We start from the raw sequence: 13,428 nt of genomic DNA, 5'->3' as shown, positions 1-13,428 counted from the left end.
AGCATCATACTGTACAGAATTCTAACCTTTGCACTATAAATTTGCTGAGTGCATATAGCAAAGGATGACTAGGGTTGGGCACCCAAAACTAGGAATGTTTTCCCTTGGAAAAAAGAAGGCTCAGGTGTGATCTTACTGAATTGTTCAAAGTTCTGTTGGATCGAGATAAATTCAACAGTTTTATGTTTGACATAATCACAGCCTCTACACTCCAACATAGAGGGAGATTTATACCTAGAGATTGCCTGGAGAGGCAGATAGTGTTGGAAAACCACTGAACAGATATGCTTAGGTTGAGAAAATGATTGATGATTATCAGAGCTTGTGTATGGTTTTTTTTTTAAACTTTGGGACTGGCCAGATGGATTGTAATGGCCTCTACAATGGTTTTATACATCCTGTGTTCCTGTTGAAATGTTCAAAAAGGGTGGTTGTACTCTGGATACAAGAATGCAGGATTTGTGAAGGAGACCTGTTCTACATATAGTGAAAAAATGTCAGAAAATACAAAAGGCAGAAGAAATGGACAAATTGCATTCTAACTGTGTCAACATTAGTAGGGAGTACCTAAAGTTTGAATGGACAAGGGATATTGTACACAACTATTATGGATTCAGTATGAGATATAGTCAAGAGCACAAGCAAACTAAAAAGATGAGGGCAGAAGAGAGTTGAGCTCTCAAAAAGCATAAAGTAGCACATTCTAGATGTGGGAGGACACTATTGAACGTTAGGATCATTGAGTTTTTTTTATAATTTTGCTTATGTTTTTGATTTTTTCCCTAGTCATAGTCCATGTTTAGATATGATTAAAATATAATAAATCCCATGGTATTTGGAATCATTTTTTTTGCAGAAATTATGTTTTCTTAATATTTTAACACTTTTATACTTCCCAAATTAAACATGTATGTAAATTACCAAAAATTGTTCTCCATGATAAATGGTGCTGAGCAGTAGTCATTTTTTTTAAAAATCTGTGACAGCAGGACAAAGCTTTTATGCAAGGAGACTCTTCACAATGCAGATATATAGAGAGCAGACCAAAAAGGGGGAAATACACAACTCTTTTAATAAAGTAATTATGAAATGATACTTTGCGTTTCAAGCATTTTTTGATCACATTTTCTTGGCTGTTTTCAGATCCTAGAAGAAAGTATCATATGCGTTTGCTGGCGTACAATTATATGGGTGAAGGCTACCAGGCAGACCAGACTGTAAGCACCCCAGGATGTGTGTGTAAGTGATTTGCTTTTAATTCTCCATTTAGAATTATGCAGACTATCAGACATTGAATTAGTGATCTTCAGAAAAATCCAGTAACTTTTAGACCTGGAAAGCTTTATATTTTAAGTGAACCGTGCTATAATCTTACCCTCACCTCCAAATCATTAATCCAGATACCTATACGTTAAATGAGAATGCTATCATAAATGTCATTTGCAAACAACGACCTCCTGTCGGTCATGACTAAAGCAGCCAGTTAGTTACTTTAAGAATCACCAGCTCCCATCAATCATTTCTGATGTATAGGAAACTGGGTCCTGTTTTTGTTTTATAGAGAGTGAAGATCTTAATTTTGGCTAAACAAAATTAATTGCAGAAAGTAACATCATTTGTGTGTGGAGAAAAAATAGGTTTGAATTGCGCTTCTTAAGCTGTTGAGAAGTGCAATTTCTTATCACAAAACTCCAAATCCAAATCATCAGCAGTCGAGTACAGAGCAGTACACCGAGGACCCAGTAGTTCAGTAAATTGGAGGCTGTTTCTTTCAGAGTTTAAACCATTCCTGTCTCTGTATGTCTTTCAGTTAAAAGAATGTTTTTACTGTTCAGTAGGTAGGAAAATCTTTAGAATTTTCCTAAATTTGTTCTTTCTAATCACCCTAAAGCATCCTTTTAAATGTGTTGGCTTTGCTGTAGAGCTTGATAATACACCCTTATTGTTCAACATCTTCACTTCATTATCTTTGGGAAGCTGTGATGGATATGTTGACCAAGGTGCATATATTATTCCAATTAAGATGACCAATATGCATACTTTGAAGACCTTTCATGAATTTATTTTGACCATTGCCGAGGGTTTTGATAGCAACTTGTCCCTTGATTTGCTTGCAGCCATTCTCCATAGAAACAGTTTACCCTTTATTCAAATCACACTTGGGATTTAATGAAATACTACAGGTATTTAAAGATGTTTTTAAAGCCCAAAACAGATTAAGAAGCTGTGTGTTCTTACTTGATAGCTGTGTGCTCTTACTTGATAGCTGTTCGGGATCGCATGGTGCCTCCTCCACCCCCACCTCATCACTTGTATGCAAAAGCCAATAGTTCATCTTCCATCTCCTTACAATGGGGGAAGCCAGCCTTTACCGCTGCAGCAGTGATCAACTATACTGTCCGCTGCAATCCTGTGGGGCTGCAGAATGCTTCCCTCGTCATGTACCTTCAGACGTAAGTTGCTAACTTTATTTGCAAATCTATATTGCAAGGTGATGCAATTCTTTTTATAACAGTTTTTGATTCGAGGTTATTAATTGCACAATAGAACTGCATAATTTTTCCAAGTGTTATAGTGTGTTATAAAAACAGAAAATGCTGGAAATACTCAGCAGGTCTGGCAGCATCTGTGGAGAGAGAAACAGAATTAATGTTTCAGGATGATGATTCGATGATTTTTCTTCAGAATTCAGTTCTGATGAAAGGTCATTGACCTGAAATGTTAACTCTGTTTCTCTGTCCACAGATGCTGCCTGACCTGTTGAGTATTTACAGCACTTTTTGTTTTTATTTCAGATTTCCAGCATCTGCAGTATTTTGCTTTTGTAGCAGTATGTTACTGTGAGTTCTTATGTAGGTACAACTGTACTCTTCTGATGTGACTGACAAGCAATAGAACTTCCATAAGAGTTTGTCTTCAATATACTCTTTCTTGTTGCATCAAAACAGTATTTAATTCAGATCTCTTTTTTGGCCTTCTCCCAAATTGTGAAGTTTGCAATTCTGCAGAATACTAATAAAAAGGAGCTCGTTTTCTGCTCATAAAAAATCTGATTCTTTTGGGAGAATACATGCTCCAAATATTATCAGAGGGTAAAGGACCCATTTTTGCTTAACACCCTATATATTAACCATCAACCAGCTAAATTAAGCTACATGCCTGGAGTTGAGACAAAACTCTATCAGAAAGCCATTTAAGATTTACACTGATGTATCTCAGTGCAGCACAACATATGTTATTTCTTTTCAGTGGATGCCTTCAGGCTTTGCAGGCATATTCATTTGTTATGCCTTGCATTTGTCCATGTCTGCCCAGGGTGATTCTAGATAGTTGCTGTTCAGTGTCAATCTCCAATTTTCCAATCTAATCACACAGCAAACAAGAATGCCAGATAGGAAACTTTCTAGGCCCCATACTGGTGTCCCTTGTTGTCTAGCAATTTGAAAGAGATGATTGGGTCCCTCTGGCATGACACCAGCTAGTTGTTTACACTATAAAAGTATGAAAGCTGCAGCCAGGGTGAAGCTTTTAACTAAATTGAGCTTTTATAGACAAGCACCATAAAATTTCACTTGATTTTTTCTAAAGATATGGTGCTAACCATCTTTTGTTTAATAATTCAGAACTTATTTTTATTACAAGGGGCAAGTCACGTTGTAAGCAAGTTTGTTTTTACTGTGTGAACCTTTCCCCTGGCGGGACTTTCCACAGACTTTCCTTTTCTCTTTTTTTTCCTCTCCCCCCTCTCGCATCCTTTTTACTACTATTATTGAAATGGTGGAGTTAGATGACTTTTTTCATGTTGCTATGGTATTGTTAGAGTATTGCCAATGCAACAAGTACAAAATTCTTGAGAATTTTGCCTTATTAATTCTTCAGATCCTGAAAGTTTATATAGTTTTTGTCAAACATTGTTAAAACTGACAAGGATACATGAAAACAAAAATTAATTTATTTGCTGCTTAAACTCATCAAACTGACATCTCCAGCCATTTATAAAGGGTGTCTATGATGTGGGGAAACTTTATTCTTCCTTTTGAAGCATTATATTTTAGTCTGATATACATGGGAAAACAAAAATTGTACTGTCAAGTTCTAGGTACTTTAAAGGAGACTATTGTTAAAATATATATTTTTAGCACAAGCCACAATATATTTCAGACTACGTCACTGAGGGTTTGGGTTGGCATAGTGGAACTTGGGAAATTCAGCAACAACCACAGGTGGACTGACCATATCTCTCCTTTAATATGAATTTTCAGTTGCAAGTGTATTAAGAAATATCGCCACAATCAGTATTCATGAATGGGCTCCTTTGCTTTTATGGGGCATCATGCTGCCAAGGTTATGCACCTGACATACTGACACACAGGCTGCCTGAATGGGAAGAATTCTCATCCCCTGTATCTGTGTTACTCTCCCAGTGTTTTTAATTTTACTCATGCCAGCCATTTAAGATAAATAGAATTACAATACACCAAGCTGCTTCATATTTACTTCCTTTTGATAGAATTCAACTTCTAAGCTTAACACTTAAATAGAAAACCATGCCGTATGTACATTTTGGTTATCCTGTTGTCAATATGCAGCAACACTGAGCTATCAAATTTCACCTGCACACAACAACAAATTGTGAAAGTCACGAGTAAATTATGCCTTACTTTGGCCTAGATTGAATTGTTGAATGAATGATAAAGATATTTATCTGCAGTTTCTGTTGGGTATCTCCATAAAACTTCAATTTTACACTAAGTTCAAAGATACTTATGGGCTGCTTTTATGAATGTGTGCTGTTGGCAAGTAACTTCACTCTCAGTATGGGAATTTGTAAAATTGGCATTTTAGCCTTTAACAGTCCTTGCATATAGGATGAAGGGTCACTGACCTGAAAAGTTAACTCTGCTTCTCTCTCCACAGATGTTGCCAGACCTGCTGAGTATTTCCAGCATTTCTTGTTTTTATTTCAGATTTCCAGCATCTGCAGTTTATCTTGCATATAAGAAGCTTGATTATATTACACATTACTTGGCATTTATACATATGCTCAGAAAAGCACTTCAATAATGGGCTTTTCTGGATTCCTGTATATTAATAGTTCCATTTTATTTTCATTTAAATAGATCTGAAACGCACATGCTTGTTCATGGCCTACAACCATTCACCAAGTATGAGTTTGCTGTGCGTCTTCATGCTGACCAGCTCTCCAGCCCCTGGAGCCCAGTGGTTTATCAGCTTACGTTGTCAGAAGGTAAGGACAGTGTCAAACTACCTGGTCCTCCAGAACCTGAAATAATACAAATGGTGTATTACTTAAAAGCAAATGGTTACCTTGCTTTAAGTTCATTTTCTGTGCAATGGGGAATGTTTTGAGCAATGAATAAAGCAGTAGATCTCCAGTAGCAATGATAAATTATCAGGAAATTTACTGAAAAATAAAATTGTCAAGTTACCAGTGAATTTACCTGATTAACAGAATATATCCTCATCCAAAGAAAGTATTTAACAAGCCTAATCTTCACAGCTCATGAAACCTGTGGATGTTTGAAAATCTGTTAAGTTACGCCAAGCTGGTCATCTGCTTATCTGTCTGTACTCCATGTTTCGTCATTAACATTCCAACCGAATTCATTGTAATGCGAAATGTCATCAATCCTCTGTAGGAACTACCGTTTAATAAATATATTTCTTGCTGCATTTGACAACAGAATGGAAATCAAATAAGATCTGTCAGTTTTGTGACATATTAGTGTATTACAGTGCTGAATGCTCAGTGATGTGGATGGTGATTTTATCATTGCTATGTTTTATTATAATGTCTGTATTTTATGCATCTTCTCAAGAATAGCCACTCCTTGAGCTGGGTGGCATAGTGGGTTAGATACTTGCTTTTCACCTTCAAGAGGCGGGGTCGAATCCAGCCTAAACTAGGATGAAAGTATCCTGGCTGTAAGTATCCTACAGAAAAATAGATTGGCCAGTAAAGTTCCTAAATGACATGGACTGACTGCACAAAACCCAATTCCCAAAGTTATTGCTCATTGCCACCCTTAATTGTGAGCACAGGATGGCTAGTTTTGGAATTGGTAAAAATATCCCGCTGATGTAGTAGGAGATTTAGGGACTGGGGCACATTGTTAGAGAAGAGTAGAGGGAGCTTTACTCTGCACCTGACACACTGGGAGCCTGAATACCAACTTCCCTCATCTTAATAAACACGAAAATTAAGTTAGCAACCTGCCCAACTCTCTTCCCAAAAGTCCTCTAATTATTGCATAAAATCCTAATCTGTACTGTCATTTTTGTTAGAGGATTCCATGGGGATTTTCTCAAAAGTTAAAACAATTCTTTAGAAATATTGACCTGTATTCTGAGTGTTTTTGTATCTCCCTTCATTAACTATTTTCTACCATAGCTCCTGTCAGTCCACCTTCAGGTGTAAAAGCCACTTTAATAGAAGATGGAACTGCTCTAATTTCTTGGAAACCCCCAGAAGATACCAACACTGCCATCACTCGTTATACCATCCTTTACGCTTCCAGAAAGGCCTGGATCGCAGGCGAGTGGCAAGTGCTTCACAGGGAAGGTGAGCTTTACTCGGAACATATGAAATCCTTTGATCTTAAGCAAATCTAAGTCTGGAAACTATAGAATCATCAACTACCTGTGTGAAAAGTACATAGTAAATAACAGCCAGGGTGGCTTTAAGAGGGGAAGATCTTGCTTGCCTACACATTTTTGGGAATTACCATCTCAAGCAGACAGTGGAAAACCATATCACAAGATAATGATGGATGAGGAAGGCAGTCAGACCCAATTTGGTTCTTCCCTCAATACGGCCCTACAATTCCCCCATTGTTGAGATTATAGGACCTTCTAGATGAATGTTTTATTTGAGTTTCTGTCTCAAATCCATTTGCTGATTACCATTTGTGTGAAGAACTTTCTGATATTAGTCCTCAATTTTCGTTTTACTAATTTGAACCTGTATCCCCTAAACTAAAATCTGGATGTTGATATCAAACTGGCTGAGTGAAAGAAAATATTGGGTACTTGTTAGGACAGTGACATCAGACAGGACAGGGTATGTGCTGAGCGGAACAAGGCTCAGTGCCGGAGTCCATACTGTTCTCAATCTATGTTATGGACTTAGATGCAGGAACACATACCATGTGGTATGCACCCATGTCTGTCCCAAGTCAGGTAACCTAGCTTTGGATTTTGCCAACAGTGCTGTTGAGTTGGTTAGTAGGAGGTGAATGATGTTGTCCAGGACTCTCTCTTTCTATGGGCTGCATTTTATGAGCCCTGGCCTGGAAAATTCTTGTGGAATCGGCCTGCCACAACTCACTATGCCAGGAAGGCCTCACTGCATTTTACCAGTGGCGAGGCCTCGGTGTGGCCCGCTTGGCGGCGGGGCCTTAATTTTAATATACAAATTAGATAAAGATGAAAGAATAATTACTAACCTGGTAGCGATGGCCGTCCCACGCCAGTATTTCGGGCACCGGCCAGAATTCCCATGCCATCGGAACTCCGTTCGGAGGGGGGAGTGGAAATTTCAGGGTGGGGCTAGCAGGGGGAACTATTGTAATTGGTTGTGGGGATGGTGGGAAGGGGTTGAGGGTCAACGGGTGTGAAGTTTGGGGGGAAAGTTCATGAAATGAAAAAGTGCTTTTTTGAGGGATATGTCACTGTAATACATGAGGACTCAGTGGGGGGGCTGTGGGAGAGGAGAATCTAAGTTAAAATAAAAGCGTTTGGTGGGTTCTGGTGAAGTGGCACCTTTAATTATTGAAATGAGATTGAAGGGCCTGATGCCCTTTAAAAATGGCACCTGTGTGGTGGCGCTAGACACCATTGCTGGGGATGGAGCGGCCATCCCCTATGATGTAGAGGGGTGGCCTTCACCTCCATTTAAATGAGCCCCCGCATGAAATATCACGGGGGCTCAGTGAAGGCGCATCCGCGTGGGAAGACCGGCGAGATCGGAGCGCGCTGCCACAATTTGTGGTGCACTTATAAATTTCAGCCCTATATGTTTACTTTGTCTGGATGGTCCAGCACATTTTGTATGCCACTGTAATATCTCGTTAACAAACATTACATGGATTACTGCAAAGGTAGATCCATGTAGAATTTCATTGGTGGCTTCTTCTCCCTTCACCTTTTGGAGCCTGGATTTGAATCCAGTCCAGGATGGTGGAGTGAAAGTATTCCATCTCTACCAGCAGGAAAGATTCCAAATAAAGCACATTTGTGAAATCTCAACCCAGGTGCTGGCGATCCTCTGCATAGTGCAGATCTGCCAAAGATTAGGCACAAGTTGTTCAGGGATACCAAAGGATAGATGATTAGCATGAGGAATTACAAAGAATTGGAAGCTGTGTTTATTTGCATATATGTAGATTTATGGCTAGTGATAATTGCAAGAATTTTGTTCTCTTTAGTCACTATTGATAAACCCTGTTGAATTGCTTTTCTAGATTGGTTGTTGATTTATATAATTATTGCTTATAGAAGTAAAGCCTAATTGATTACACAACGTGCAAGGTGAAGCATGTTTAGTTTATATTCTGAGCCACTATTGAGAGAGTCAGATGTTAGGAGAATCACAAGCTCAGTGTGCTCACATCTCCAGCAACAAGCCAAGTATAATTGCTTTTTAGTGCTGCCAGACATATGAAGGCAAGCTAAAGATGTTTGGTACTAAAACTTTACCTTCTGCCTCTTACTGGTGATTAATGCTGTGTTTCATTTAGTCACATTTGGAAATACTACTACTATTGAAACTAAAAATAGTGGCCCTGATTTTGTGGTGGTAATGACAGTATTAGCCATCATTACTTCTACAACTGGTATCAGCTTCTAGGGTCTGCACGTGCTCAGTTAAACGCAGACATCCAGAAATTGCTGTCAGTGATTCTGAGCTTCCCCACAGGGATGTGTGTTGAAGTCCACACAGACTGCAATTGGTTTAGAAATCACTGAACTGGCAAGAACCTCCAATTGTACGCTACTAGTCTCACTGTAAAACTCCTTGAAAAAAATTACACCTTGTTAAATGAGGTGTAATTGGATTTTTAATGGTGTATTAAGTTCATAATTACTGCTGAACAATCTCTCTGGCTCTGAAAAACTAATTTTATATTTGTGGAATGTCAAATTTCTCAATTAAAAAAATTTACATTTTTAGAATTTTTAAAAAATTATATTTTAGCTTCTTTAATCCCATGTGTCTGTCCAAATCTTTATTTAGTTCTCTGTAAAATGATAGTTAAAAAGTGAAGGATAATCAATCCTTTTAATTTCCTTTTAATTCTTCATTGTGATTAGCTGCTTACCCTGCTTGATAACATCATTGTTGCTGGGCACCTTGAGATCCCCTTGACTTGGCACCCATTTCACATTAACACTGGAAAGGTGAAATCCACGCCACAGAGATCACCAAAAACATAAATTCTTGACTACCAAGAGTCAAAGGGTATTGGGGATAGGGGGGAAAGTGGAGTTGAGGGCACAATCAGAGCAGCCATGATCATCTTAAATGGTGGAGCAGGCTTGAAGAGGCTGAATGGCCTACTCCTGCTCTTAATGCAGAATTCATATGTTTCTGGGCAGTTTTCTTCAAGGTCAGTGGTGAGCGCCATCACTTTGCTGCTAACGACAAAATCCAGGCCATTAAGCATGTATGTTGCTGTTCTGTAGGAATGGATCACAACCTGATTGTTTACAGTGTTTCCAAAGTATTATCAGAATCTTGTGGTTAGTCTGTGACACATTCTCTCACATTTGATTTGTGTCATATATGTAAAAGTTATCTTTCAAAAAAACTATTTTGTTTCACCACGTATATCTTTGTGATTGGCGTGTGTTAATGTCATTTCATGTTAATACTATATACACACGTTTATGATCAGTATCAGACAGGGCCATGTTTACTACGATGATAGTATTATTGATATTACTGTTGTGTGATGAAAGGATTTTACCATAGCTCTAATAAATATTGTCCCTTGGTCGAAGAGCTTGAACTGATTTTAAAGTGTGAGGTCTAACAGAATCAACTATTCGTCAGTTATTCTAGCAAAATAAACTTGCTGGAATCTTCATTACTACTATTACTGGGTACATGGTGACCTATTTATTGAGTTGTAGAGTTCAGCTCATTCGAGGAATCCAACCTATCTCCCTTAGATTATTCGATGCTACAGTCTGTCCATTAATAGAAAATAATAGGCTTTATCCATCTTTTCTATGTTATAAATTTCCATATATGTCTCCTAAGGATACATGATATTTAGACGATATAGTTCAGTAAAGTGTACATATAATCAATGGTTCAGATAAAGTATCCTTTTTAATCATGTATAATGTACTCTAGAGTGTAGTAATTTACAAGGAATCAATTATATATTCCATAATAACATTTATTTCGAAATGTACAATACCCAGATCCACACAGTTTTCACTGAAGTTGAGATGCATAGGCTTTCAATTTGTTTAGCAATTCTGCACATATTTCAATTAATCATTATCTTAATTATAAAATAATTGATTTTATGTACTTGAAATGTTTAGTGTAATCTAATTTTGAACTAACCTGTTAGGGAATAGTTTGTTTTCTACTTGGGGAAACAAGACAAATGCAATAACATTTTGCTATGATCCATTTCAATAGGACAGCCACACGCATGGAAATAGTAATCTGCTGTTTGACAATTTAACAAAACACTTGACTTTATTTTTATTTTAAAAAAAGAAGCATTTCATTTTTTCCTATCTGTTTTATTTACGAACAACTTAAATCTGATGATGCTTCACATTATCCTGGTGACCTTGCATACCAGGTACAGAACTGTGCAAATTGATATTTTAATTCCAGTTTGGAAAAGTGGAAGAGTGATGTATGGAGTGCAGAACTAATAGATCATTTGTTGTGTAATAATGCTTAAACTGAGTGATTCTGCCTTCACTGCATTTTTATCATTGATCCATTAATGTCATTTTTGTTATTTTTAGGAACAATTACGATGGCTTTGCTGGAGCACCTCCTTCCAGGAAACGTCTATCTCGTTCAGATATCTGCATCTAACGAAGTAGGAGAAGGGCCCTTTTCAAATGCTGTAGAACTAGCAATCCCTGCTAAGGAAACTGTATACTTTAGCCAGGGGCCTAAGTGGTCTGACTCTCACAGCAGTGGAGATGCCAAAGGTCAGTAAACAGTCAGCTGCTATTAGGCAAGTGTGTAACTAATGTAATCTTTTAGGCCTTTCTGACAAGATCTGTCTAAAAGTAGACTCAGTGGGCATACTTGTCGGTCAAATGCTGTTAATACGAGCTACAAAGAATCTAAACTGGGCAATTCAAAAACAGTAGCTGAAGATGCTTTTAATATCCCACTGGAAATTAACAATTACGCCTAATTATAGTGGCTCAGATAGAACTTTTAGATGTGTAATAGTTTCAGTTGTAATATTTTGTGCTGACTGCATTGAAGTCTTTATCAGAGTAACTGATTTTGAAGGTGCTGTTGTATCACATGATTGCACAGTGGTGGGGTAGGGAAATAAAGCAACATATAGGAATTGTTTGAATGGAACCTGGGACAATGTTGGTAAAATCTAAAGAAAAACCTGGTTCCATTACTTGAAAATGTATGAATCCTGTGTTCTTTACTTCTACAATCATCCTACTGTGTATTCCCTATGGTTTTTATCTCTATCCAAGGTTTTAAATATAAAATTATGTATTGCTGAAAATAAAGACATGTCGAAGCTTTTCGTCTTGCACTCATCAGGATCATCCACAAGAATACCAATGTAAGGGAAACAACAACTTTATACTGTATGAGAAGATAGGGCTGATTGATTGGCAAGTGAACTCTGGTCGAAGTGTTTGGATGGAGAATGCACCAGTTTATGGTGACTGACAGTTAACTGCCAAGCTTTGTTTGAAATTTAAATCAGGCTGCTTAACTCCGATTGGACAAGGCATTGCCCTGAGGAATGAACCAGCGAATGGCTGTCACTTATTGTGTTTAGCTGTAACAGGTGCAATGTTTGTACATGATCTTTCTGTCTGCAAAGAACAGGGCCCCGTGTATTAATATATGTGGCTTCCAGTATGCGCAAATGTGCCACACTGTGCTGTGCGCCCGACTGACCTACTTAGATTGGTTGTCAACATAATTCTTAGCACGCTGAGGATTATTTAAGTGAATGTTGCCCAATCACGGAATCACATCTAATTTGGACACTGTGTTTTGAGTTTTGCAAGCATGGGCTGGTTGGGTACGGCCTGTACCTTGCCCGTTGCGAACAGCAGAAGGGGCATGTTGTTTGATACAATCCACCAGTCTTTGGAACGTATGGCCTATATACCTAGTATCACACTGGCATTTAAATTCATATATCACATTACTCATTTGTGAGATAGGCAGGACATCTTTTTGGCTTGACGGCAGCATCTTGTTAGTGGCAAACACCATAAATGTTGCTATTGCATAGTAGCAGCATGAAATTGCTCAAATTTTTGGAATACGTTACCTTTCCAGGGTAATTTGATGTAGATTGGGCACTTTTCAGGACACAAATGAGTAATATGATATATGAATTTCAATGCCAGTGTGATAGCCGTACATCCCAAAGACTGGCAGATCATATCAAAAACAGGTCCCTTCTGCTGTTCACAATAGGGCAAGGTACAGGCTGTACAACAAGCCCCTACTTGCAAAACTCAAAACATAGTGTCCAACCTTAGATGTGATTCTGTGATTGGACAACGTTTGCTTAAATAATTCTCTGTGCTAAGAGTTACGCTGACAACCAATTTAAGATTGTCAGTCGGACTCGCAGTGTAGTGCATTTGTACGTACTGGAAGCTACATATATTAATACACAGGGCCCTGTTCTTTGCAGACAGAAAGAACATGTACAAACATTGCGCCTGTCTCAGCTAAATAAAATAAGTGACAGCCATTCACTGGTTCATTCCTCAGGGCAATACCTTGTCCAATCACAGTCAAGCTGCCTGGTTTGAATTTCAAACAAAGCTTGGCAGTTAACTGTCAGTCACCGTAAGCTGATGCATTCTCCATGGCACTGCCTCTACAAATCAGAGTTCGCTTGCCAACCACCAGCACTCTCTTTTCATGCACTATAAAGTTGTTGTTTTCCCTTACATTGGTATTCTTGAGGATTGTCCTGATGAGTGCAAGACGAAAAGCTTCAACAACATGTCTCTATTTTCAGAAATACTCAAGTTCTATACTACCAAACGACTATAAAATGATGTATGTTTGTCCACGTACCCTACATGGATTAGTGCTGCTGACAGAAGCTTTTTATGAAAATTATCCATTTCTACTAAATTGTATGATAAGGCATTATTTTTCTAAATATTTAAAATTTTATTTATTTGCTTTGTTTT

At 38.0% G+C, this 13,428-nt stretch overlaps 1 protein-coding gene across 1 annotated transcript in view; it reads left to right on the top strand.

Moving 5' to 3' along the window:
* Nucleotides 1–13,428, top strand: part of LOC137352331 (protogenin-like) — a 139,073-nt gene that overhangs the window by 118,847 nt on the left and 6,798 nt on the right. The window contains exons 13-17 of the mRNA XM_068017618.1: nucleotides 1,144–1,239; nucleotides 2,267–2,453; nucleotides 5,121–5,248; nucleotides 6,413–6,583; nucleotides 11,020–11,211. Of these exons, the coding sequence (XP_067873719.1) occupies nucleotides 1,144–1,239; nucleotides 2,267–2,453; nucleotides 5,121–5,248; nucleotides 6,413–6,583; nucleotides 11,020–11,211 (774 nt within the window). The remainder of the gene's footprint in view (nucleotides 1–1,143; nucleotides 1,240–2,266; nucleotides 2,454–5,120; nucleotides 5,249–6,412; nucleotides 6,584–11,019; nucleotides 11,212–13,428) is intronic.

Source organism: Heterodontus francisci, chromosome 38 (genome assembly GCF_036365525.1).
Source record: "Heterodontus francisci isolate sHetFra1 chromosome 38, sHetFra1.hap1, whole genome shotgun sequence".
Taxonomy (NCBI): domain Eukaryota; kingdom Metazoa; phylum Chordata; class Chondrichthyes; order Heterodontiformes; family Heterodontidae; genus Heterodontus; species Heterodontus francisci.
The sequence above is the reverse complement of the archived record's forward strand: the minus strand, read 5'-3'. Positions and strand labels throughout refer to the sequence as shown.